The sequence below is a fragment of the Lepus europaeus genome, chromosome 5 (genome assembly GCF_033115175.1).
Source record: "Lepus europaeus isolate LE1 chromosome 5, mLepTim1.pri, whole genome shotgun sequence".
Taxonomy (NCBI): domain Eukaryota; kingdom Metazoa; phylum Chordata; class Mammalia; order Lagomorpha; family Leporidae; genus Lepus; species Lepus europaeus.
The window spans coordinates 36,520,990-36,544,608 of record NC_084831.1 but is presented as its reverse complement, the minus strand read 5'-3'; the positions used below and the strand labels follow the sequence as shown (position 1 = coordinate 36,544,608).

The 23,619-nt window shown below is 44.1% G+C and overlaps 1 protein-coding gene and 1 pseudogene across 3 annotated transcripts in view; one reads left to right on the top strand and one right to left on the bottom strand.

The window, feature by feature from the left end:
* Positions 1–12: 12 nt before the first annotated feature.
* EIF2B3 (eukaryotic translation initiation factor 2B subunit gamma) overlaps positions 13–23,619 on the top strand; it is a 150,637-nt gene continuing 127,030 nt past the window's right edge. Inside the window, exons 1-3 of one of the 3 annotated variants that reach the window (XM_062193313.1) lie at positions 13–66; positions 3,880–4,036; positions 7,848–7,993. In XM_062193313.1, the coding sequence (XP_062049297.1) occupies positions 3,889–4,036; positions 7,848–7,993 (294 nt within the window). In that variant the 5' untranslated portion in view covers positions 13–66; positions 3,880–3,888. Of the gene's footprint in view, positions 119–467; positions 550–3,879; positions 4,037–7,847; positions 7,994–23,619 lie in introns of those variants that run through there. The other 2 variants (XM_062193312.1, XM_062193314.1) reach the window with 2 other exon arrangements.
* On the bottom strand, positions 15,214–15,575 carry LOC133760728 (LYR motif-containing protein 1-like; annotated as a pseudogene).

The following is a 23,619-nucleotide window of genomic DNA, read 5'->3' as shown; positions in this document are numbered from 1 at the left end:
ATTAGGCTGTCAGTCAGAGGCGGCGTGGTGAGTGCTGGGAGCGGTGGCTGCGCACCGGGAGCTGAGGTAAAGCTGCGCTTTCTGCCCTCCCAGGCCGCGCACGAGCTGGCTAACCCGGGTGAGCAGCGCCGTGAGGGCCGGAGACCCTTCTTCATCTGAGGGAGGCGGGCTCGTCGAGCCGAACCGAAGGGAACGGGGGGGATGTCGAGTCTCGAGGTCGCCAGCCCAAGTCCCTGCTCGCCTCGGCTGTGGAGCCAAGTGTCTGAGCTACAGGGGAGGTTGGGGAACATCCGAGCCAAGCACCATGTGCAACAGCTGGACTGAATTTCGGGGAGGGGAGGTTTTGCTCCTAGTCAGAATGAGCAAGCACCAGCCCCGGGACCATACGCCCTCACTACCGTGGCTGAGCTCTCACTTTGGCCCTTCATTCATTTATTCAGGCTACCTTTGGTCGTTTGGGTGCAGGGCAGTGAACTACAAAGAGGCCCCTGCGCTCGGGCAGCGGACAGCGAGCTGGCAGACCAGTTAGGATGTACCGTGTTCCTCTGGGTAAGCTGCGGGAGGCAGCGAGGGCTGCGATCCAGGCGTGTCCGAGACGCCTCGCACGCCCTTTGGAAAGCTTCGGCGGCCAGCGAGCGAGACGCCTTTCCTGGATCCTCGGCACCCAGAGGCCTGGCAGTGATACCGAGAGACTTGACCGTCTGCCTAGTGTCATGCTTGGTTATGTTCGTGATACCTGTTCTTGATTCCTAGGTTACCTTTCTTCACCCACAGCCTCCTTGAGAGAAGCCTCAGTGCCCAGTGGCCCGGGTTCTGGTGCCCCTCTGCACAAGTTGGAACTGAGCGCTTACACAGAGCTCTTGGGAGGTTCACAGAGCCTCATTTCAGGAACAATAATTGAGTGCCTGGCATCTGAGTGAGAATACAATGATGATGATCACGCAGTTCTTTCCTTAAAGGAACTCTTAAATAGACATTTAAGAATGTCGTTCTTAAGTAGACTCTTAAACATGTATGTACAGTGCAGCCTGTAGAGGCTGGAGGTAATCTGTCCATGGTAGAGGAGAGGCTTCTAGGAGGAAGGAGTCACTTCTACCAGAGGACTTGGAAGGGTTAGCGTGGCTTCGGAGGCAAGATGATTCCTTAAAAGTTTAGTGGTTGATATCTAGGTACAGGAGAAAGAAACCCTAGGGAGCAAGAACAGTAATGCAGGGAGAATTCTGAAACAGCATGGTTCAGCTGGCACAAGAGGCTTTCCTTGATCTAGCCTCTGTCTGATAATACCAAATACTCATGGTGCGTGTTCTGAGATAGACATTATTTTATGTACTTTATGTAGAACAAGTAGCTTAATCTTAACAACAACTCCGTGAAGTAGAAACTGTAATTATCTCTATATTATAAAATGAAGAAAAAAAAAAAAAACCTGAGGCACAGGAAAGTTAGGGAGCTTGTCCTAGTTCACACAGCTAATAAATGGTAGTGCTAGAATTGAAACTCAGGCAGCCTGGCTCTGGGATCTGTAACTTAACACCAGCCTTCCCTCTAGGAACTGAGGACACTGGGAGTTTTAATGGCAGACCCCCACCCCCCACCCCGGTCACACCATCTTCGAGTGGCAGAACTAGAACTCAAACTCAGATGTTTTGACTCTTAAGGGTCCACAAAACTTTTAATGATAATATCTGATGTGATTAAAGTTATAGAATGCCAAATTGAAGTTTAATTCCATCAGAGGTAATACTGGCTGGAATAAAAATGATCATATCTTTAAACAGTAAATGTTGCAAATGAGACATCATTTTGGGCCTTGAATGTCCTCAGCGTTAAGTGCTATAGCCAAGATATTGATGTATGGAGCCTAGGGCTGATTATAATTTTGGTAAAAGTACATTATTTGCCAATTTGGTGTTGAATAAATTTCTTTTTTCTGAATATTACATTTTTTTAAAAGATTTATTTATTTGAAAAGCAGAGTTACAGAGAAACAGAGATCTTCCATCCACTGGTTCACTCTCCAACAGCCAGTGTTGGGCCAGGCTGAAGCCAGGAGGCAGGAACTTCCTCCAGTTCTCTCACGTGCATACAGGGGACCAAGCACCTGGGCCATCCTCTGCTGCTTTCCCAGGCACACTATCAGGGAGCTGGATTGAAAGTGGAGCAGCCAGGAATTGAACTGGCACCCATATTAGATGCTGGCATTGCAGGTGAAAGCTTTTACTCACTACACCACAATGCTGGCTCCCCATTTTGTACTCTTATTAAAATAAAAGTCAAATCAGAATACTTTATTTTTTTTTAAGATTTGATTTATGTTTATTTGAGAGGTAGAGTTACAGATAGTGAGAAGGAGAGACAGAGAAAGGTCTTCCTTTTGTTGGTTCACTCCCCAGTTGGCTGCAATAGCTGGAGCTACGCCAATCAAAAGCCAGGAGCTAGGAGCTTCTTCCAGGTCTCCCATGCGGGTGCAGGGGCCCAAGCACTTGGGCCATCTTCTACTGCTTTCCTAGGCCACAGCAGAGAGCTGGATTGGAGGAAGAGCAGCTGGGACTAGAACCGGCGCCCACATGGGATGCCAGATCTGCAGGTAGAGGATTAACTTACTGTGCCATGACGCTGGCCCCTTTCAGTTTCAATCAATATGGATTTGTGATCTTTTACCATGCCTATGTTCTGTGGTAACTGCAAAAATCAATTTATTGGCTGGCGCCGCAGCTCAATTGGCTAATCCTCCGCCTTGCGGCGCCGGCACACTGGGTTCTAGTCCCGGTCGGGGCTCCGGATTATGTCCCGGTTGCCCCTCTTCCAGGCCAGCTCTCTGCTGTGGCCCGGAAGTGCAGTGAAGGATGGCCCAAGTCCTTGGGCCCTGCACCCCATGGGAGACCAGGAGAAGCACCTGGCTCCTGCCTTCGGAAAGGAATTAAAAATTTTGTCTTTTTCTGTAATTGGGTTCTGCAAATATAGTTCAGATACAAACCCACATTTGAGTTTATAATTAGGGGTAATGTTGGGGCTTTGTGGTGTAGAGTATAAAGCTACCACCTGTGATGCCGGCATCCCGTATGAGCGCTGGTTCAAGTTCTGGCTACTCTGCCTCTGATCCAACTCCCTGCCGATGGCCTGGCAAAACAGCAGAAGGTGGCCAAGTGCTTTGGCCCCTGCCACCCATGTGGGAGACTCAGCTGAAGCTCCTGGCTTCAGCCTGGCCCAGCCCTGGCCATTGGGGCCACTTGGGAGTGAACCAGTAGATGGATGGAAGATCTCTGTCTCTCTCTCTGTAACTCAGACTTTCAAAAAATATATCTTAAAAAAAATTAGGGGTAATGAGAAGACTAGAGCAGATGGCTAAATTGTTGGAGGCATCTTAAGGTCATTTCCTACTTTTCAGAAGCCTACCATGGTTATGTTTCTGCTGGTAATTTAAGTCATGTATTTTTAAATGTTTTCAGCAATTTAACCTGTCAGAAGCCTACTCGATAAACTTACTTCTTCAGAATCAGCTCAAGCCTTGCCTTCCTGTAAAACCTTCCCTGTGTTTTCTAGGAAGATTTAGGTTTTCCCTTCTCTATTCCCCCTGCAGCTTGGATGTATCTCTGCTGTGGCACTAAAGGTAGTATATTGTAATATACTGAATTTGTCTTCTCCTGAATTATGAACAAATCAAAAGCAAGGCCGGGTTTTTTCATTCATATCTGCCTACATTTACCAAGGATGGAGCTGAGGGTGTGTGTTGGTTAAAGAGAATGAAAAGATAGAATTGGAAGCGATGCATTTGATGTAAGTGGGTATGAGTACCATAGATAAAAATGGTTAGTACTGTGTTAGCACCTTGACTTTGGCTATATCTTTTTTTGTTCATTGTTTTTTCTGTGCTTCCAGTTTGTAAAAATGGAATTTCAAGCAGTAGTGATGGCAGTTGGTGGGGGATCTCGGATGACAGACCTGACTTCCAGCATTCCCAAACCTCTGCTTCCAGTTGGGAACAAACCTTTAATTTGGTACCCATTGAACTTGCTTGAGCGTGTTGGATTTGAAGGTGAGCTGTGACAATGAGATGTACTCATAAAACTTTTAGGATGTTTGATCCCGAAGATGTGTCAGCATTATGAGGGCAAGAGAGGATGAATGAATGAAGACAAGACTCAAAATTGTCTGGAGACTGGCCCTTTTACATCAGGAACATAGCTATACTCTATTGCTGTTGAGAAGATAGCTGGTCTTCACAATGACCTGAGGTAAACACTGACATGAAATCAGAAAGAGCAGATTAGGAATCTGAGTGCCTCCTAGTCATTGCTTGTTGAGAATCTTTTATGTACCAAGTAATATATGAAACACAGGGGTACAAAATCGAAAAGGCAGCTCAGACTCTAACTTCCAGAACCTTAAAGTCTTTTGGGAAGAGATCTCTTTATTTTCTGAGTGTATGTGTTTAAGATTTATTGATTGATTGATTTGAAAGCGAGACTGACATCTACTTGTTCATCCCTCGAATACCTGCAACAGCCAGGGCTAGAGCAAGCTGAAGCCAGAAGCTGGGAACTCCAAGGCTTCTATGTGGGTGACAGGAACCCAAGTACTAGGCCACCATCTGTAGCCTCACAGGGGCATTAGCAGGAGGCTGGATTAGAAGCATGGAGTAGCCAAGACTCAAACCAGGTGCTCCCAATATAGGATGTGGGTGTCCTAAGCAGCAGCTTAACACACTATATCTCAATGCCCAACCTGGAACAAGTTTGAATTAATATAATGGGCTCGGGGCTGGTGCCGTGGCACACTAGGTTAATCCTCTACCTGCGGCGCCGGCATCCCACATGGGTGCCGGTTCTAGTCCTGGTTGTTCCTCTTCCCATCCAGCTGTCTGCTATTGCCTGGGAAAGCAGTAGAAAATGGCCCAAGTCCTTGGGCCCCTGCACCCTCATGGGAGGCCAGGAAGAAGCACCTGGCTCCTGGCTTCAGATTGGCGCAGCTCCATTGTGGCCATTTGGAGAGTGAACCAACGGAAGGAAGACCTTTCTCTCTGTCTCTCTCTCTCTCTCTCTCTCTCTCACTGTCTAACTCTGTCAAATAAATAAAAATAAAAAAAATATATAATGGGCTCATCTTTGGCCACATGGAATTTGCGGTATCCTACAGTTAGAACAAATCAGAGTGCCTGTTAGATACAATAAATTAGGGTACCAGATCCTTTGTTCCCAGTCTTGTGATCCACTGTTTATTCCTCTATGAGAGTTTACCTTCCTGAGACAGACTCATCACATTTCTGTGCACAGACTAAATGACATTGTTGTTAAGAGATATGTTTTGGGCACAAGCACATGACTTGGTGGTTAAGTTGCCACTTGGGATGCCTGTGTCCCATATTGGAGTGCCTGGTTCAGGACCTAGCTATTTTGCTTCCAATCCAGCTTCATGCTAAGGTGCATTATGGAAGGCAACAGAAGATGGCTGCAGTGCCTGGGACCCTGCCATCCACATGAGAGACCTGGATGGAGTTTTAGGCAGCTGATTTAGGCCTGGCCCAGTCCTGGCTGTTGTGGGCATTTGGGGAGTAGATCTGCCAATGGAAGATCTGTCTGCCTGTCTCTTTCTGTCTTTAAATAAAAATGAAAATGAATAAATAAATTATTTTGAAAGAAATGTTTTGGAAGAGATTTTCTTTTTAGAGCTCAGTTTCACAGGTAAAGGAGATTATGACACACTTGATATACTTTAAAATGTCATACTTTAGGGGCCATCACTGTGGCATAGTGGGTTAAAGCCACTGCCTGTGCCACTGGCATTCCATATAGGTGCCAGTTCAAGTCCTGGCTGTTCCGCTTCTGATCCAGCTCCCTGCAATGGCCTAGGAAAAGCAGTAGAAGATGATCCAAACATATGGGACCCTGCCATCTACCCGGGGAGACCCAGATGAAGCTCTTGGCTGCTGACTTGAGCCTGGCTCAGTCCAGCTGTTGCAACATCTGGGGAGTGAACTAGAAGGTAGAAATCTCTATATCTTTAAAAAAAAAATCATACTTTAGTAAGTTTTATGGATTTTTTTCACCTGTGACTTTGCCTTTTACTTTTGCTAGGTATCTTTGGTTCACATTTGGGAGTGTACTTTTGTGGTGTGTTTAATACCTACATCATGGAAGATTCCTCACTGAAGCTCACTCGAAATTTAGGGGGTAGCTACTAAATGCAAAATCTGGAGTTTGGTAACTGTGTTCACTCATTTCATATTATTTATTATTTTATAAAGGGAAGTTAACATAGCCCTACTTAGCATTTTTTTTAAAGATTCATTTATTTATTTGAAAGATGGAATTACAGAGAGGCAAAGAGAGAGAGAGAGAGGAGGGAGAGAGAGAGAGAGAGAGGTCTTCCATCCTCCAGTTCACTCCCCAGATGGCTGCAACTGCTGGAGCTGAGTCAATCTGAAGCCAGGAGCCTCTTCTGGGTCTGCTAGGCGGGTGCAGAGGCCCAAGAACTTGGGCCATCTTCCACTGCTCTCACAGGCCATAGCAGAGAGCTGGATCAGAAGTGGATCAGCGGGATCTTGAACTGGCACCTATATGGGATGCCAGCACTACAGATGGTGGCCTTACCCACTATGCCACAGCTCCAGCCCCAGCTTTTAAAAATTAATTAATTTTTGATTATTTCAAAGCCAGAGGTTTTCTGTTTGCTGATTCACTCCTCAAATGCTAACAACAGCTGAGGCTGGGCCGGGCTGAAGCCAAGAATCTAGAACTCCATCCAGGTCTCCCCGTGGATGGCAGGGACCCAAGTACTTGAGCCATCACCTGCTGCCTCCCAGGATGCACATTTCCAGGAAGCTGGAATTGGAAGCAGAGCTGGGCCTAGATGCCAAGCACTCCAGTATCGGATGCAGGCATTCCAAATGGTATCTTAACTGTACCAAGTGCTTACTCTGCTGCTTAGCTGATGTCTCCCTCTACAAAGAAGAATCGTGATCCAATTGATAGACTGATTGTCCCATATTTGCAGTTACTTCCTTCATTCTGTACCTAAAATGTCCTCTCTAACCTATGGAATATCATATGCTGGCATCCCAAACAACATGACTTGTCTTGTCCACTCTGCTTCTATCATACTTTGTTTTTCTATCATAATGCTCTCCAGCATTAGCACCACGTGTTATATTGTAGTGGGTTACAGTGTATCACCAAATGTTCACGACAAAACCTTGTTTTCTCATTGGTTGATAGCTACATGGATAAGGCAAAGACATCTAATTTGTGAAAGTTGCCTCTTATTAGAGTCCGTTGTGATCACTGGTGGTTTCCTGGTAGGAGATGGTAACTCTTTTTTTAAATGTGACCCCATTTGTATGGGTTTTTTAAAAGATTTATTTATTTATCTATCTATCTATTTGAAAAGCAGAGCAACAAAAATAGATTAACCTTTCATAAGCTGATTGACTTTCCAAATGGCTGTAATAGCCAAAGCTGGAACAGGCTGAAAGCAGGAGCCAGAAACTCCATCCTGGTCTCCCACATAGATGGAGAGACTTAGGACATCTGCTGCTTTCCCAGGACATTAGCAGGGATGCTGGGTCAGAGGTAGACAACTGGGACTTAGACTGGTGTTCACATGGGATGCCAGTGTCACAGGCAGCGATTTTAACATGTTGCATCACAACACTGGCCCCCAAGTTTCCTGTTTATAAAGTGACATTGTAAGAATTGAGAGAATGCATGTAAACACATTAAAAATGCTCAGTAATAATAGCAGCTATTATTATACGCAGAAATAGAACAAATCTAATTGAAAGAGTGAAACCATTTTCTAAATAAATGAGCTTTTGTGTTTTTCTTTCTTTTTTTCCTTACATGCTATAGAAGTCATTGTGGTTACAACCAAGGATGTCCAAAAGGCTCTATGTGCAGAATTCAAAATGAAAATGAAGCCAGATATTGTATGTATTCCTGATGAGGCTGACATGGGAACTGCAGATTCTCTGCGCTACATATATCCAAAACTTAAGGTAAAAATTGTTGACTTTTATTTTTAAGATTTATTTATTTATTTATTTGAAAGTCAGAGTTACGCAGAGAGAGGGAGGTCTTCCATCCACTGGTTCACTCCCCAATTGGCTGCAACGGCCAGAGCTGTGCCAGTTCAAAGCCAGGAGCTGGGAGCTTCTTCCACATGAGTGTAGGGGCCCAAGCACTTGGGCCATCTTCTACTGCTTTCCCAGGCCATAGCAGAGGGCTGGATTGGAAGTGGAGCAGCCGGGACTGGAACCAGCGCACATAAGGGATGCCAGCATGGCAGGCAGCGGCTTTACCCACTATACCGCAGCGCCGGCCCTGACTTTTACTGTTTATTGAAGATAAATAATATTGTATTTTCCCAGTCAGTAGAGTTTATGAAACTTTAAAATAATTCATTCTTAGATCACATATTTTGTTGCTCATATACCCTTCAAGTGTTTTTGGTTTGATTATTAGTAAAGATTTAGACTTCAGTTGTTATGGTTCATGGTTTTATTTCTTTCTGGTTTTAATTTTTATTTGAAAAGCAGAGTGACAGAGTGGGAGAGACAGACAGACAAAGAGATCTTCCATGTACTGGTTCATTTTCCAAATTGGCCACAACAGCTAGGGCTGCCCAGAACTCCATCCTGGTCTCTCATATGGGTGACAGGTCCCCAAATATTTGAACCATCTTCCACTACTTTCCAAGTCACATTAGTAAGGAACTGGATCAGAAGCAGATCAGCCAGGTCTCCAACTGGCTTGCTTTCTTTCCTTTTTTTTTTTTTTTTCCAATTAATTAATTTATTTGAAATAGTTACACAGAGAGAGGAAGAGACAGGAGAGAGAGACATAGAGAGATCTTCCATCTGCTGGTTCACTCCCCAAATGGCCACAATGGCTGGGGCTGGGCTAGACCAAAGCCAGGAGTCAGGAGCTTCTTCCAAATCTCCCACCTGGATATAGGGGCCCAAGCACTGTATCATCTTCTGCTGCTTTCCCAGGGTTATTAACAGGGAGCTAGATTGGAAGTGGAACAGCTGGGTCTCAAACTGATGCCCATACGGAATGCCAGCATTGTAGGTGGTGACTTTACCTGCAACGCCGCAAGGCCACCCCCTCCAACTGGTTTTTATATGGATGTCAGTGTCACAAGCAGTAGCTTAAGCTGCTGTGCCACAGTTCTAACTCTACAGTTAGTGGTTTTCAACATTTTTTTCATGAATGGCTAGACAAAATCATTTTTTTCTTTTTTCTTTATTTTATTTCACTTTTTATTTTTTTAAGATTTATTTATTTATATGAAAGTCATGGGCCAGCGCTGCTGCTCAATAGGCTAATTCTCCACCTGCGGCACCGGCGCACCGGGTTCTAGTCCTGGTCGGGGTGCTGGATTCTGTCCCAGTTGCCCCTCTTCCAGGCCAGCTCTCTGCTGTGGCCTGTGAGTGCAGTGGAGGATGGCCCAAGTGCTTGGGCCCTGCACCCGCATGGGAGACCAGGAGAAGCATCTGGCTCCTGGCTTCGGATCGGCATGGTGCGCCGGCCGCGGTGGCCATTGTGGGGTGAACCAACGGAAAAAGAAGACCTTTCTCTCTCTCTCTCTCTCTCTCTCTCTCTCTCTCTCTCACTGTCCACTCTGCCTGTCAAAAAAAAAAAAAAAAACAACAACAACAACAAGAAACAGAAGTATATAAACATGTACGTAAACATGAGTCTTCCTAGGGGATTGTGTCCCATGAGCTAAGAAAGATCCACATGGATGGCAGGGGTCCAGGTATTTGGACCATCTTCCACTGCCTTCACAGGTACATTATTAGAAAGTTGGATTGGAAGCATAGCAGCCAGTATTCGAATCAGCACTCCAACATGGGATGCTGGCATCCCAAGTGGTGGCTTAACCCACTGTACCACAATGCCATCCCCTCACCGTGGTTTCAATTTAGATTTCCCTGATAATGAAGCTAACTTCCTTTTTTTGGGTTTATTGGCCATTTGTAAATTTTCGTGAAGTACCTGTTTAAGACATTTATGTATCTTTTAGTAGAGCTGTTTGCTTTTTTGTTATTGAGAATAGAAATTCTTTATAAATTTTATTTGCAAGTATTTTTTAAAAGATTTATTTATTTGAAAGGCAGAGTTTTAGAAGGAGAGATATATCTTCCATCCTCTGGTTCACTCTCCAAATGGCCTCAATGGCCAGAGCTAAGCTAATCCAAAGCCAGGAGCCAGGATTTTCTTGCAGGTCTCTCACATGCGTGCAGGGGCCCAAGCACTTGAGTCATCTGCTGCTGCTTTCCCAGGCGCATTGGCAAGGAGCTGGATTGGAAGTGGTGCAGCTGGGACTTGAACTGGCGCACCCATAGGGATGCCAGCACTGCAGGCTGCAGCTTTACCCACTACACCATGGTGCTGGCCCCTGCAAGTATTTTTTCAGATGTATGATGAAAACATTTTCTGCCAGTCTGTGGTTTGCCCTTTCACTTTCTTAATATCTTCATTGACCAGAAGTTTTACATGTTGGTGAAATTCAAATTACGTTTGCTTCTGTGATTATTGCTGTGGTGCTGGCACCCCATATCGAAACAGTTTTGTGTCCTAGTTGCTCCATAGCTCTCTGCTAATGGCCTGGAAAGGCAATGGAAAATGACCCAAATGCTTAGGCCCATGCACCCACTTGGAGAGACCTGGAAGAAGCTCCTGGCTCCTGGCTTTGGATCAACCCAACTCTGGCCATTTTGACCATTTTGAGAGTGAGCCAGCAGAATGGAAGACCTCTTTCTCTGTCTCCTCTCTGCCTGTAACACTGCCTCTCAAATAAATAAATTCGGCCGGCGCCGTGGCTCAATAGGCTAATCCTCCGCCTTGCGGCGCCGGCACCCCAGGTTCTAGTCCCGGTCGGGGCACCGATCCTGTCCCGGTTGCCCCTCTTCCAGGCCAGCTCTCTGTTGTGGCCAGGGAGTGCAGTGGAGGATGGCCCAAGTGTTTGGGCTCTGCACCCCATGGGAGACCAGGATAAGCACCTGGCTCCTGCCATCGGATCAGCGCGGTGCGCCGGCTGCAGCGCGCCAGCCGCGGCAGCCATTGGAGGGTGAACCAACGGCAAAAGGACGACCTTTCTCTCTCTCTCTCTCTCTCACTGTCCACTCTGCCTGTCAAAAATAAAAAAATAAATTAATTAATTAATTAAAAAAAAAAAAACTGTCATCCGTATGGGATGCTAGCATCACAGGCAGCCATTTAACCTGCTGTGCCACAATGTCAGCCCCTGGTCTTAAGATTATTTCAGCTATTCTAGGTACTTGTAACTTTTAGAACAAGCTTGGCCAGCGCTGTGGCTCGATAGGCTAATCCTCCGCCTTGCGGCGCCGGCACACCAGGTTCTAGTCCCCGTTGGGGCGCCAGATTCTGTCCCGGTTGCCCCTCTTCCAGGTCAGCTCTCTGCTATGGCGCGGGAGTGCAGTGGAGGATGGCCCAAGTCTTTGGGTCCTGCACCCGCATGGGAGACCAGGAGAAGCACCTGGCTCCTGGCTTTGGATCAGCGAGATGTGCCGGCCGCAGCGCGCCGGTTGCAGTGGCTGTTGGAGGGTGAACCAACGGCAAAGGAAAACCTTTCTGTCTCTCACTGTCCACTCTGCCTGTCAAAAAAAAAAAAAAAAAAAAAAGCTTGTTAGTTTGTACAAAAAGGCTTTCTGGGGTTTTGGTTGGAAGTACATTGACTCTGTAGATCAATTTGAGATCTGACATCTTAATATTGAGTTTTGCATTTCTTGAAAATGGTATATATGTTTAAGTTTCCTTTAATTTCTTTCAATGAAGCTTATAATTTTTAGTCTGGATGTTTTGAACATGTCTTGGTAAGTTTGTTTTATTTCTAGCAAAATGTTTTTAATGATATCATAACTGGAATTTTGAAGTCTGTTTTTCCATTGTTTATTACTTTGGGATAGAAATACAGGTTTTTGGTTGTTTTTTTTTTTGTTGGTTTTTTTTTTTTTTTTTTTTGTATTTGACCTGATAACTTGTGTCTCTGGTAAATTGTATTCTTTTATTGTTTTCTGTATATATCATCATTTCTACTGCAAATTAAAGCAATATTATGTCTTACTTTTTATTCTTTATAACCATTTCCATTCACTTTATGGCCTCCCTTTCTGCTTTCCTATGTTCCCACCCAGGTGGCCTTTGATGCCTTAAATTAGAGGCTCCACTATCATAATTATCGGATGTGTTACTTTCCAGAGTGCAACTGCTTATTTATTTAGAGGAGATACAGGGAATTTCACTATGTTAATGAAAAAATTCTTTTCTGGGACAGAAGCCAACTTTATTAGGGAGCTTGGAATTTTTTTTTAATTTTTAAAAATTGTACAATTCACATAACAAAATTTACCATCTTTTTTAATTAAATAATCATTTAAAATATATTTGTTTATTTGAAAGGCAGAGTTACAGAGAAAGGAGAGACAGAGTGAGCTAGAGAGTGATCTTCCATCCACTGGTTCACTTCCAACATGGCTGCAACGGCCAAGACTGGGCCAGGCCAGTGCCAGGAGCCAGCAGCTTCATCCAGGTTTCCCACATGGGTATGGGGCCCCAAAGACTTGAGCCATCCTCTGCTGCATTCCCAGGCATGTTAGCAGGAAGCTGGATTGGAAGTAGAGAGGCCAGGACTCAAACTGGCGCCCTTATGAGATGCTGGTGTTGCAGGTGGTAGCCTAACCCACTACACTGGTCCTAGTTTATTATATTAACTTTTTTTAAGCGTACTGTTCAGTAATACTAAATATTCATAATGTTGTACAGTCATTTACCACAGTCCGACTCCATAACTTCCATTTTTTTTAAAGATTTATTTTATTTATTTGAAAAGCAGAGTTACAGAAAGAAAGGAAGAGGAGCCAGTGCTGTGATGCAGCGGGTTAACGCCCTGGCCTGAAGCACCAGCATCCCATATGGGCGCTGGTTCGAGACCCAGCTGCCCCACTTTCAATCCAGCTCTATGTTATGGCCTGGGATAGCAGTAGAAGATGGCCCAAGCCCTTGGGTCCCTGCATTTGTGAGGGAGATCCGGAAGAAGCTCCTGGCTTCGGATCGGCACAGCTCTGACCGTTGCGGCCAATTGGAGAGTGAACCAGTGGATGGAAGACTCTCTCTCTCTCTCTCTCTCTGCCTCTCCTCTCTCTGTGTAACTCTGAATTTCAAATAAATAAATAAATCTTTAGGAAAAAAAAAAAAAGAAAGAAAGAAAGAGAGAGAGAGATCTTCCATCAGCTAGTTCACTCCCCAATGGCCACAACGGCTGGGGCTGGGTCAGGCTGAAGCCAGGAACTGGGAGCTTCTTCCAGGTCTCCCACGTGGGTACAGTGACCCAAGTACTTGGACCATCTTCTGCTGCTTTCCTAAGTGCATTAGCAGGGAGCTGGATTGGAAGTGGAGCAGCTGGGAGTCAAACTGGCACCCATGTGGGATGCCAGCATTGCAGGCAGTGGCTTTACCCACTACACCACAATGTCGGCCCCAACTTTCATCTTACAAAACTGAATCTGTAAACTCATGAAACAATGACTTCACCCTTCCCCCAGCCCTTAGTGACCACCATTCTTTCTTTAAATTTTTTTTTAATTTATATATGTATTTATTTTTATTTATTTGTTTGAAAGACAGAAAGACATCTTCCACCCCTGGTTTACTCCCCAAATGCCCGCAATAGCCAGGACCACGCCAGGTCAAAGCCAGGAGCCTGGAACTCAATCCAAGTCTCCTGTGTGGATGTCAGGGACCCAAGTATCTGAATCCTTCAAAATGCACACTAGCAGGAAGCTAGAATTGAAAGTAGAACCAGGACTTGAACCCCGTGCACTCTGAAAATGAGATGCTAGTGTCCCAAGCAGTGTCTTAACATGTCAGATGCTTGCTACATACTTTCTATGACTTTGTCTAAGAATTTCATAAAGTGAAATCATATATGTCTTTTTTTTTTTTTTCAAATAGAGATTTGTCTTTATCAATAACACCCATCCTCTTTGAAGGTAAAAAGAGATGACATGGAATTCTATGGCTTCCTACATGCAAGGAAGTGAATTTCTTGTGTTTCAGTCTCTGTCTCATTTGTGTTTAGACATAATTTGAAAGTCAGCTTGGACCTTGTACTTTTTAGTTATGCTAAACTAAAGCAGTCAGAATGAATTCAGTATGAGATTTTTTTTGATTGATAAAATTACTTATTTCACTTTTGAATTTTTATACTTTTCCTGATTATTCTGTAGCATGAGTAGTTTCAAGTGAGCTTTTCAGATCCTAAATGTATCCTAATTAACTATAAGCTTTAAGGTAACATGAACGTGCATTTTACTAAAAAACATACTCTTGTATATATGTATCGGGGAGGAATGGGTCCTATAAAATTTCTGTGAAAAACTGTGATCAACCCAATCAGGAGAGTTTATCTGGAAATTGGAAGTGTCAAAAGACAACCAAAGAAACACACTCTTTTTTTTTTTGGACAGGCAGAATGGATAGTGAGAGAGAGAGAGACAGAGACAGAGAAAGGTCTTCCTTTTTGCCGTTGGTTCCCCCTCCAATGGCCGCTGCGGCCGGCGCATCTCACTGATCCTAAGCCAGGAGCCAGGTGCTTCTCCTGGTCTCCCATGGGGTGCAGGGCCCAAGGACTTGGGCCATCCTCCACTGCCTTCCCGGGCCATAGCAGAGAGCTGGCCTGGAAGAGGGGCAACCGGGATAGAATCCGGCGCCCAAACCGGGACTAGAATCTGGTGTGCCGGCACCGCAAGTCGGAGGATTAGCCTGTTGAGCCATGGCGCCGACCCAAAGAAACACACTCTTAACCAAATCTTTAGCTTGAAAAAAAAAAGTCTAAAAATATTCTAAGGGTGGTAGATAGTTTTATAGTAGCCATGGATTTTCAACAACTGGGTAGTTTCTTTGGATCAGCCGGCCCTGATGATGAACAGCATTCCCGTGAAAAGTGTCATCATCCTTCATCCTTCCTTCCTCAGGCCTTGGTCTTGGTTCCAAAAGTGACGTCAGTGAGGTTGTAAGGTCCATGACCTTCAGGTTGATGTTATCCGCTCAGGCAGCAAGACTGACAAACTCTGGGGATCTTAAGAAGAAAGTGGAATTTTTGTTGGAAATCAAGAGATGGGTTTTGTCATCTGGTTTATATTCAAAGTCTAGTTGGCTCACCATTCTCAGAAGTAAACTTTCTCCTGGATTAGGAAATTTCATCAAAAGACTTGAGATATACTGGTTTGGAAAGTTTCTTCAGTTTCTCCTGGTTTTGAAGTCCCCAGCCTTATAGTGGAATGAGGCCCATTGGAGGCAGATGAATTGGCCTTGGGTGAGGAATCTGGTATTGCAGTCCAATTTCAATCCTGGCTGTACATTTATCTATACATTGGTTAAGCCTGTCTGTGTCTGTGAGATTTTTGTTTTTCTAGGGCAGCATTCATTGGGCATGTACTCTGTTTCCTTAATAGTGTCTTGCATCTGCCCTATGGCTACTTGCCATTTCCTCGTGAGCCTGAAAATGTAGCAGTAGGGACCAAGAACTTCTTTTCACCTCATAATTGTCATTCTGCATTAACCTGCTTTCTCCCACTCACAGAAGCGCCACAGCCCCCAGCTAGTTGGGAAGAGGCAGAGCCCAGTATTTGTCTTTCTTGTGACTAGTTTTTATTTATAAGCATAGCATCCTCAAGGTTCATCTAGAATTTCCTTCCTATTTAAGGCTGAGTAATTCATTTAATATAAATACTACTGCTGTGAACGTAGATGTATAGATATCTCTTTGAGCCTTGCTTTTAGTTCTTTTGGATATAGACCCGGAGTACAATTGCTGGATTGTATGGTAACTCTGTATTTTAATTTTTTGAGGAACTGCCATACTGTTGTCTACAGTGACAGTACCATTCTGTATTACATTAACAGGGAACAAATGTTCCAATTTCTCTACATCCTTGTTGACACTTGTTATTTTCCAATTTTTTGAAAAAGATTTATTATTTATTTGAAAGGCAGAGTTACAGAGAGGCAAAGAGAGAGAGAGAGAGAGGTCTTCCATCCACTGGTTTACTCCTCAAATGGCCACGATGGCTGGAGCTGGACTGATCCAAAGCCAGAAGCCAGGAACTGCTTCCAGGTCTCCTATGTGGGTGCAGGGGCCCAAGGAGTTGGGCCATCTTCCACTGCTTTCCCAGGCCATAGCAGAGAGCCAGATCAGAAATGGAGCAGCTGGGACCCAAACTGGTGCCCTTATGGGATGCTGGCACTGCAGGTGGCAGCCTTAACTGTTAGGCCATAGCGCCGGCCCCTCCTATATATATATATATATATATATATATATATATTTTTTTTTTTGACAGAGTAGACAGTGAGAGACAGACAGAGAGAAAAATCTTCCTTTACCATTGGTTCACCCTCCAATGGCTGCTGCGGCCTGTGCACCGTGCTGATCTGAAGCCAGGAGCCAGGAGCTTCTTCCGGGTCTCCCACATGCAGGTGCAGGGGCCCAAGGACTTGGGCCATCTTCTACTGCTTTCCCAGGCCATAGCAGAGAGCTGATGGGAAGTGGAGCAGCTGGGACTAGAACCGGAGCCCATATGGGATACCGGTGCTTCAGGCCAGGGTGTTAACCAACTGTGCCATAGTGCTGGCCCCTATAATAGCCATTCTCACTGTAGCTTTTATTTCAAAGACTTTAGGATTTTTAGTGGTCATCCCAGTGCCTGTTTTAGCTACTGTCTGAAAATTTAGGGTAGAGGTGTAAACTTTCTTTGCCCTCTAATTGCTAGATTTTAGAAATGTTACTTTTGCTCTACTCTAGAATTAGAGATACTGGGATTCTCCTGTAAATGAGTTTCTCTAACCCTTAGGGGCTTTAACTACCAGAAGGACAGTTTTCCAAGTTACTGCCTTCTCTTATGACTTGGATTGTTCATTCCTTCCCCTTTCCCTCCCTCTGCACTGTTTCTTTTCTTTTCCGCATTTTCACTTAGTTTCTACTTCTTTTCTTTTTGTTTTTTGTTTTTTACTTTTACACAGCATCCTTTTTTTTTTTTTTTTTTTTTTTTTTTTGACAGGCAGAGTTAGTGAGAGAGAGAGACAGAGTAAAGGTCTTTCTTTTTCCGTTCGTTCACCCCGCAAATGGCCTCTGCGGCCAGTGCGCTGCGCCAATCCGAAGCCAGGAGCCAGGTGCTTCCTCCTGGTCTCCCATGCAGGTGCAGGGCCCAAGGACTTGGGCCATCCTCCACTGCCCTCCCAGGTCACAGTAGAGAGCTGGACTGGAAGAGGAGCAACCGGGACAGAATCCGGCGCCCCAACCGGGACTAGAACCCAGTGTGCCGGCGCCGCAGGTGGAGGATTAGCCAAGTGAACCGTGGCGCCAGCCGCACAGCATCCCTTACATGCAGTCCTACCCCTAGGCCTTCTAAGCTGTGACTTGAACACAAGTCTCTGTTGTCTTTGCTTGGTTTTCCCTACGGAAATCTTAGCTCTTAGTTTGCTTTCCAACCTGGAATAGAAGGCAACAAAGTTAACCTGTGGAGAAATGTAAGTAGGCTCCCAAAAATCTTGGGAACAAAGTAAAACCTGAGCTAAGCCAAAAATCAGAACTATCTAGCTGGGATAAACGTAAGCTTTGTAAGAGAAGCAATTCAAAACAGTTGAAGAAAGTGAGGCAGGAGCTGGCACTATGGCAGTAGGTTAAGCCTCTGCCTGTAGAGTCCTGGCTGCTCCACTTCCCATCCAGCTCCCTGCTAATGACCTGGGAAAGCAATGGCAAATGGCCCAAGTGCTTGGGCACCTGCACCCATATAGGAGATCTGGAAGAAGCTCCTCGTTCCTGGCTTCAGATCTGCCCAGCTCTGGCCATTGCAGCCATTTGGAGAGTGAACAGCAGATGGAAGACCTTTCTGTCTCTCTCTCTCTCTCTCTCTCTCTCTGTAATTCTGACTCTCAAATCAATAAATAAATATTTTAAAAAAAGAAAGAGAGAGAGAGGCAACCTGCCTAAGAAGACAGTTTGTCAGTGTTTGCCGAGGGATATCAGTGTCTCTCTAAAGTAGAAAGCTGAAAAAATAAAAATAGAAAGAGAAAGCTGTATACGCATGCTGTGCCGTGGTTTAAAAGCAGTAACCCTTTGAGCTCATTTGTTTCTCTTCCCTTGTACCCACAAAAGAGCTACCTAAACATTTTTTCTGTTTCCAGTAAGATTTTAGGTAAGATAAGGACATTCCCTTTGAAAGTTCTGGGTTCTTACATGCGAAAATCCATCCTATGTGCTTATAGGATAGTGAAGCTGGATACCATATTTGCTAAAATACTTTTTTTTTTTCAACTGAAAGACATACATTTTATTTAGTTTTATTCTTCTGGTATCATTTTTCTACTTTTTTGCTTTATCTAACTCCACAACTTTACTGATTTTTTTTTTTTTTTTTGGTTCTCACTTTTTATTTCAGCTGCTCAAACCTCTTTCTCTGACTTATCAAGAGATTATTCATTCATTCATTCTCCCAAGCCCTGAGTGAGTGAGCTCCATTCTTATAATTGGCACTGATAATATAAACATTCTTAGATTTCATATTTTCTCCCTAATAGTGTTTCATTTTTGTTGATGAATCAATCTGTCTGAACTCATTCTGTTAGGAAATGTTTATTAAGAGTCCACTAATAATGAAATAATTACTATTTGTTAAGAACCAGTTGTGGATCAGATATAGTTATTGTTTAACTTTTTATTACAGAAATTTAAACTTGTACAAAAGTAAATAGAACACTGCCCATGTATCTGTCATCCAACTTTTTTTTTTTTTTTTTTGACAGGCAGAGTGGATAGAGAGAGAGACAGAGAGAAAGGTCTTCCTTTTTGCCGTTGGTTCACCCTCCAATGGCCGCTGCGGCCGGCACATTGCGCTGATCCAAAGCCAGGAGCCAGGTGCTTCTCCTGGTCTCCCATGCGGGTGCAGGGCCCAAGGACTTGGGCCATCCTCCACTGCCTTCCCGGGCCATAGCAGAGAGCTGGCCTGGAAGAGGGGCAACCGGGATAGACTCCAGCGCCCCGACCGGGACTAAGAGCCCGGTGTGCTGGTGCCGCAAGGCGGAGGATTAGCCTGTTGAGCCACGGCGCCAGCCTCAACTTTTTTTTTTAAATTTATTTATTTATTTATTTGAAAGGCAGAATTGCATAGAGGCAGAGAGAGAAAGAGAGAGATCTTCCATTTGCTAACTCACTCCCCAGATGGCCACAACTGTCAGGGCTGGGCCAGTCCGAAGCCAGGAGCTTCACCTAGGTCTTCTACATGGGTGGCATGAGCCTAAACACTTGGGCCATCTTCTGCTTTTTTAGGCCTTTAGGAAGGAGTTGGATCAGAAGTGGAGCAACTGGGACTCAAACTGGCACCCATATGGGATGCCAGCATGACAGGCAGCGGCTTTATCTGCTAGGGGGCAGCACTGGCCCCAATGTTACCCAGCTTTAACACCTAACAACCTGTGGAAAATCTTTCATCTGTATCACCACCAAGTTTCTTCTCCCATGTTCTTTTTTTTTTTTTTTTTTTATTTTATTAAAATGTAGTATCTCTTATTTTCTTTTGATGTACATCCCACATGTATTACTTTATATATTTTTACAAACTCTACCCAGGTCTCCCACATGGGTGGCAGGGGCTGGAGTACATGAGCCATCTTCACAGCTTCCCCTGGCAGATTAGCAAGGAGCTGGCTAGTGAAGCAAAGCAGAGAGCAGGAACTTAAACAGGCATTCATATGGTATGCCAGCTTTGCAGATGGCAGCTTAACCTGCTGTGCCTCAACACCAGCCCTAGATGAAGGGTCTTAAACTTAAGGCACCTTGGGGCTGGTGCTGTGCCACAGAGCTCCAGCCATTGTGGCCATCTGGGGAGTGAACTAGCAGATGGAAGACCTCTCCCTACCTCTGTCTCTTCCTCTCTGTAACTCTGCCTTTCAAGCAGAATGAATGAATCTTTAAGTTTGTTTGTTTGTTTTTTAAAGTATCTTAAAACTAAAATAGGGGCCAACATTGTGACACAGCAGATAAGCATTCGCTTGCAGCCCTGGCATCCCATGTGGGCACTGGTTCATGTCCTAGCTGCCCCACTTCCAGTCCAGCTCCCTGCTAGTGTTCCTGGCAAATGAGTAGAAGATGGCCCAAGTGCTTAGGCACCTGCATCCACGTTGGAGACCTAGAAGAATATCCTGGTTCCTGGCTTTGGCCTGGCCCAGCCCTGGTCATTGGTGGCCATTTGGGGAGTGTACCAGCAGATGGAAGACTTCTCTGTCTTCCTGTCTTTCTTTCTCTCTAACTCTGCCTTTCAAATAAATAAAATAAATCTTTTTTTTTTTTTTTTTTTTTTTTTTTTAAAGAAAAGGCTATGGGCTGGTGCCATGGTGCAGTAACTAACTCACTCCCCAGATGGCCACAACTGCCAGGCCTCTCAGTGTAGCATTTAAAAGCCCCAGTTAAGGGCCAGCACCAAGGCTCACTTGGTTAATCCTCTGCCTGCGGTGCCGGCAATCCCATATGGGCGCCGGTTCTAGTCCCGGTTGCTCCTCCTCCAGTCCAGCACTCTGCTGTGGCCCGGGAAGGCAGTGGAGGATGGCCCAAGTGCTTGGGCCCCTGCACTTGCATGGGAGACCAGAAAGGGGCACCTGGCTCCTGGCTTCGGATCAGTGCAGCGCTGGCCGTGGCGGCCATTTGGGGAGTGAACCAACAGAAGGAAGACCTTTCTCTCTGTGTCTCTTTCTATAACTCTGCCTGTCCAAAAAAAAAAAAAAAAAAAAAAAAACACTCAGTGTAGTAAAATATTTAAAAAAAAAAATTTAAAAGCCCAGTTAAGACATCCAAGGTTTTTGCTCTGTTGTCACTTCTTTCTTCAATTCTGGTACTTGATATTTTCTCTTTTTCTTGTTAATTCCAGTATGTACCTGAAATACATTTTTGTTATGTCATATCCAAAATTTTGAAAAGTTTTTAACAAAGTGTTGAGGTTATTTTAATCTATAAGTTTTCCAGCATCAGATGCCTCCATGCAAAGTACTTTATTTTCATGTTTTGTTTAATCTCCCAACTACAGTCTGGGGTAGATAGTGTCTTTATCCTCCTTTTACAAATGGAAAAGTAGTCTCAGCTTGAATAACTTGCCCAAAGTTTGAGTAGAAGAAGGACTATGGTTAAGTGCCAAATTTGCCCGGCACCGTGGCTCACTTGGCTAATCCTCCGCCTGCGGTGCCAGCACCCCAGGTTCTAGTCCTGGTTGGGGCATCGGTTCTGTCCTGGTTGCTCTTCTTCTAGTCCAGCTCTCTGCTGTGGCCCGGGAAGGCAGTGGAGGATGGCCCAAATGCTTGGGCCCTGCATCCCATGGGAGACCAGGAGAAGCACCTGGCTCCTGGCTTCGGATCAACGCAGCGCACCGGCCATGGCAGCCATTTAGGGGGTGAACCAACGGAAAAAGGAAGACCTTTCTCTGTCTCTCTCTCACTGTCTAACTCTGCCTGTCCAAAAAAAAAAAAAAAAAAAAAAAAGTGTCAAAGTCTCAGTAAATGGATTAAGTAACTGAAAGATTGAAAGAAAACATCTACTAGGTACAGCCAGATAGCACACGTCCTGGTGAAGATTGAATTTTCTTTGGAGAGTACAGTAGTGAAGTGGTCTAGAACATGGTAAAGAGGAGTTGGGAGAATACTAAGTGCCCTCCAGAGGACCATCAGGGAACATTGCTTGGATCTGCTTGTTGAAGAAAAGGATATTTCATGAATGTGACTTTCAAATTGAGTCTTGCAGGAAAAATAGGAAATTGTGATTGTGGGGATGTAAGGAGGGATAGACATTTCTAGTGGGAATATGGTAGAATAATTCCTGATAAAGAATAACAATTTTGATAAATCTTGAACTTTTATTTATTTATTTATGTTTTTATGGGGCCAGCACTGTGCCGTAGTGAGTAATATAGGCACCAGTTCTAGTCCAGCTGCTCCACTTCTGATACTGCTTTCCCAGGTGCGTTAACGGGGAGCTGGATTGGAAGTGGAGCCGCCAAGACTAGAACCAGTACCCATTTGGGATGCCGACACTCCAGAAGGTGGCATTACCACCATGCCAGAGAAGGTATTTTTAAACCCTCCAGATTTTATGATCTGAAGGCCTCAGTGTAAGCAAATATACCTAAAACTTTTAATATACTCCCCAGAAATCAATTAAATAATTAAAGTATTTTTGATTTCTGAGTGGCAGCCTGAATTATGTACACTTAAGGTTTTATTTGATCCTTTTTTGTTTAATGTTGAAATATTTGGGGGAGAATAGAAAGATGGAAAATGGGGGACTGAGAAGGAAACCCCTGCTTTGCAGTCACAGCTGATTATTCACACAGGAACTCTGGCTCCAGCCTTTTGGGCAATTCTGAAAATAATTAAATTTGCAAGATTTTTATAAACGAGTACATTTGAGAAATTTTTTTACTTGAAGATAGTTTTTGTTCTTAGAGACTGCCCTAAAGTAGAGAGTTGACTTACTAGCTGATTCTAATTACTAATATGTAAATTTTATTTTTCTCAGAGTTATTGGCTCTGAGGATCACAAGGGAGATCTTTATATTTACAATATGTGTCTCAATTTCTAACCCACACAACAGTCTTGAAAAATGGTTGTTACTGTTCTGTTTTGCAATTGAGAAACCTGATATTCAAAGAGCTTGAATAGCCTGCCCCAGATCCCACACCTGGTGACTTGCTGTGCCACAGTTAGACCCCAGCCCTGGGGTTTTAAGATACATATGTTTATCCCAAATGCCCATGTTTTTTTCACTCTATTATATTGCCTCCAAAAGTAGCCCTTGTAATCTTATATCCATATAATAATACTTATAATATTCTTATAATTCTTACAATAGTAGTCTGTCTTGTTATTCCATCAGTAGCCCTCATATATACTCTGGATCTTTGGTTTAGGACAGGTTTGTGTTCACGTCGGCAGCACATATACTAAAATTGGTTTAGGACAGTTTTAATTGGTCTGGTGTTTCAAAATTACTTTTTCTTTTTCTCTTTTGAGTCTGAGTGATCCGTGTATGTAGAATTTTCTGTGTAGGTTAGATAGTTGTATGTATGTAACTCTTTAAAGGTATACAATTCACTGCTTCTTGGTATGCATAGAAGAACTCATCAAATTTTTTTTGTGTGTAAAGCATGCGGATAGTCCCTGACTTACAGTGGTTTGATTTACATTTTTTCAACCTTATAATAATACAAAAGTGACACACACACTCAGTAGAAACCATACTTTGATCTTTTCCTGGGCTAATAATATGTGATACAATCCTCTAATGATGCTGGACAGCAATAGTGAGCTTCAACTTAGCCATGTGATTATGTGGGTAAACACCCTATATTCTATAGTGTACTGTGTTACTAAGCTATGATGTTTGTCAGGTTAAGTGTATTAAATCCATTTTTGAACTATGATGTTTTCAACTTCTCATGGTTAATTGTTGGGATACAGCAACATTGTGATTTGAGGAACATCTGTATTTAAAAACTAGCAAATCTAGGTCTGGCATTTGGCATAGCAGTTAATGTGCTGCTTAGAATGCCCACATCC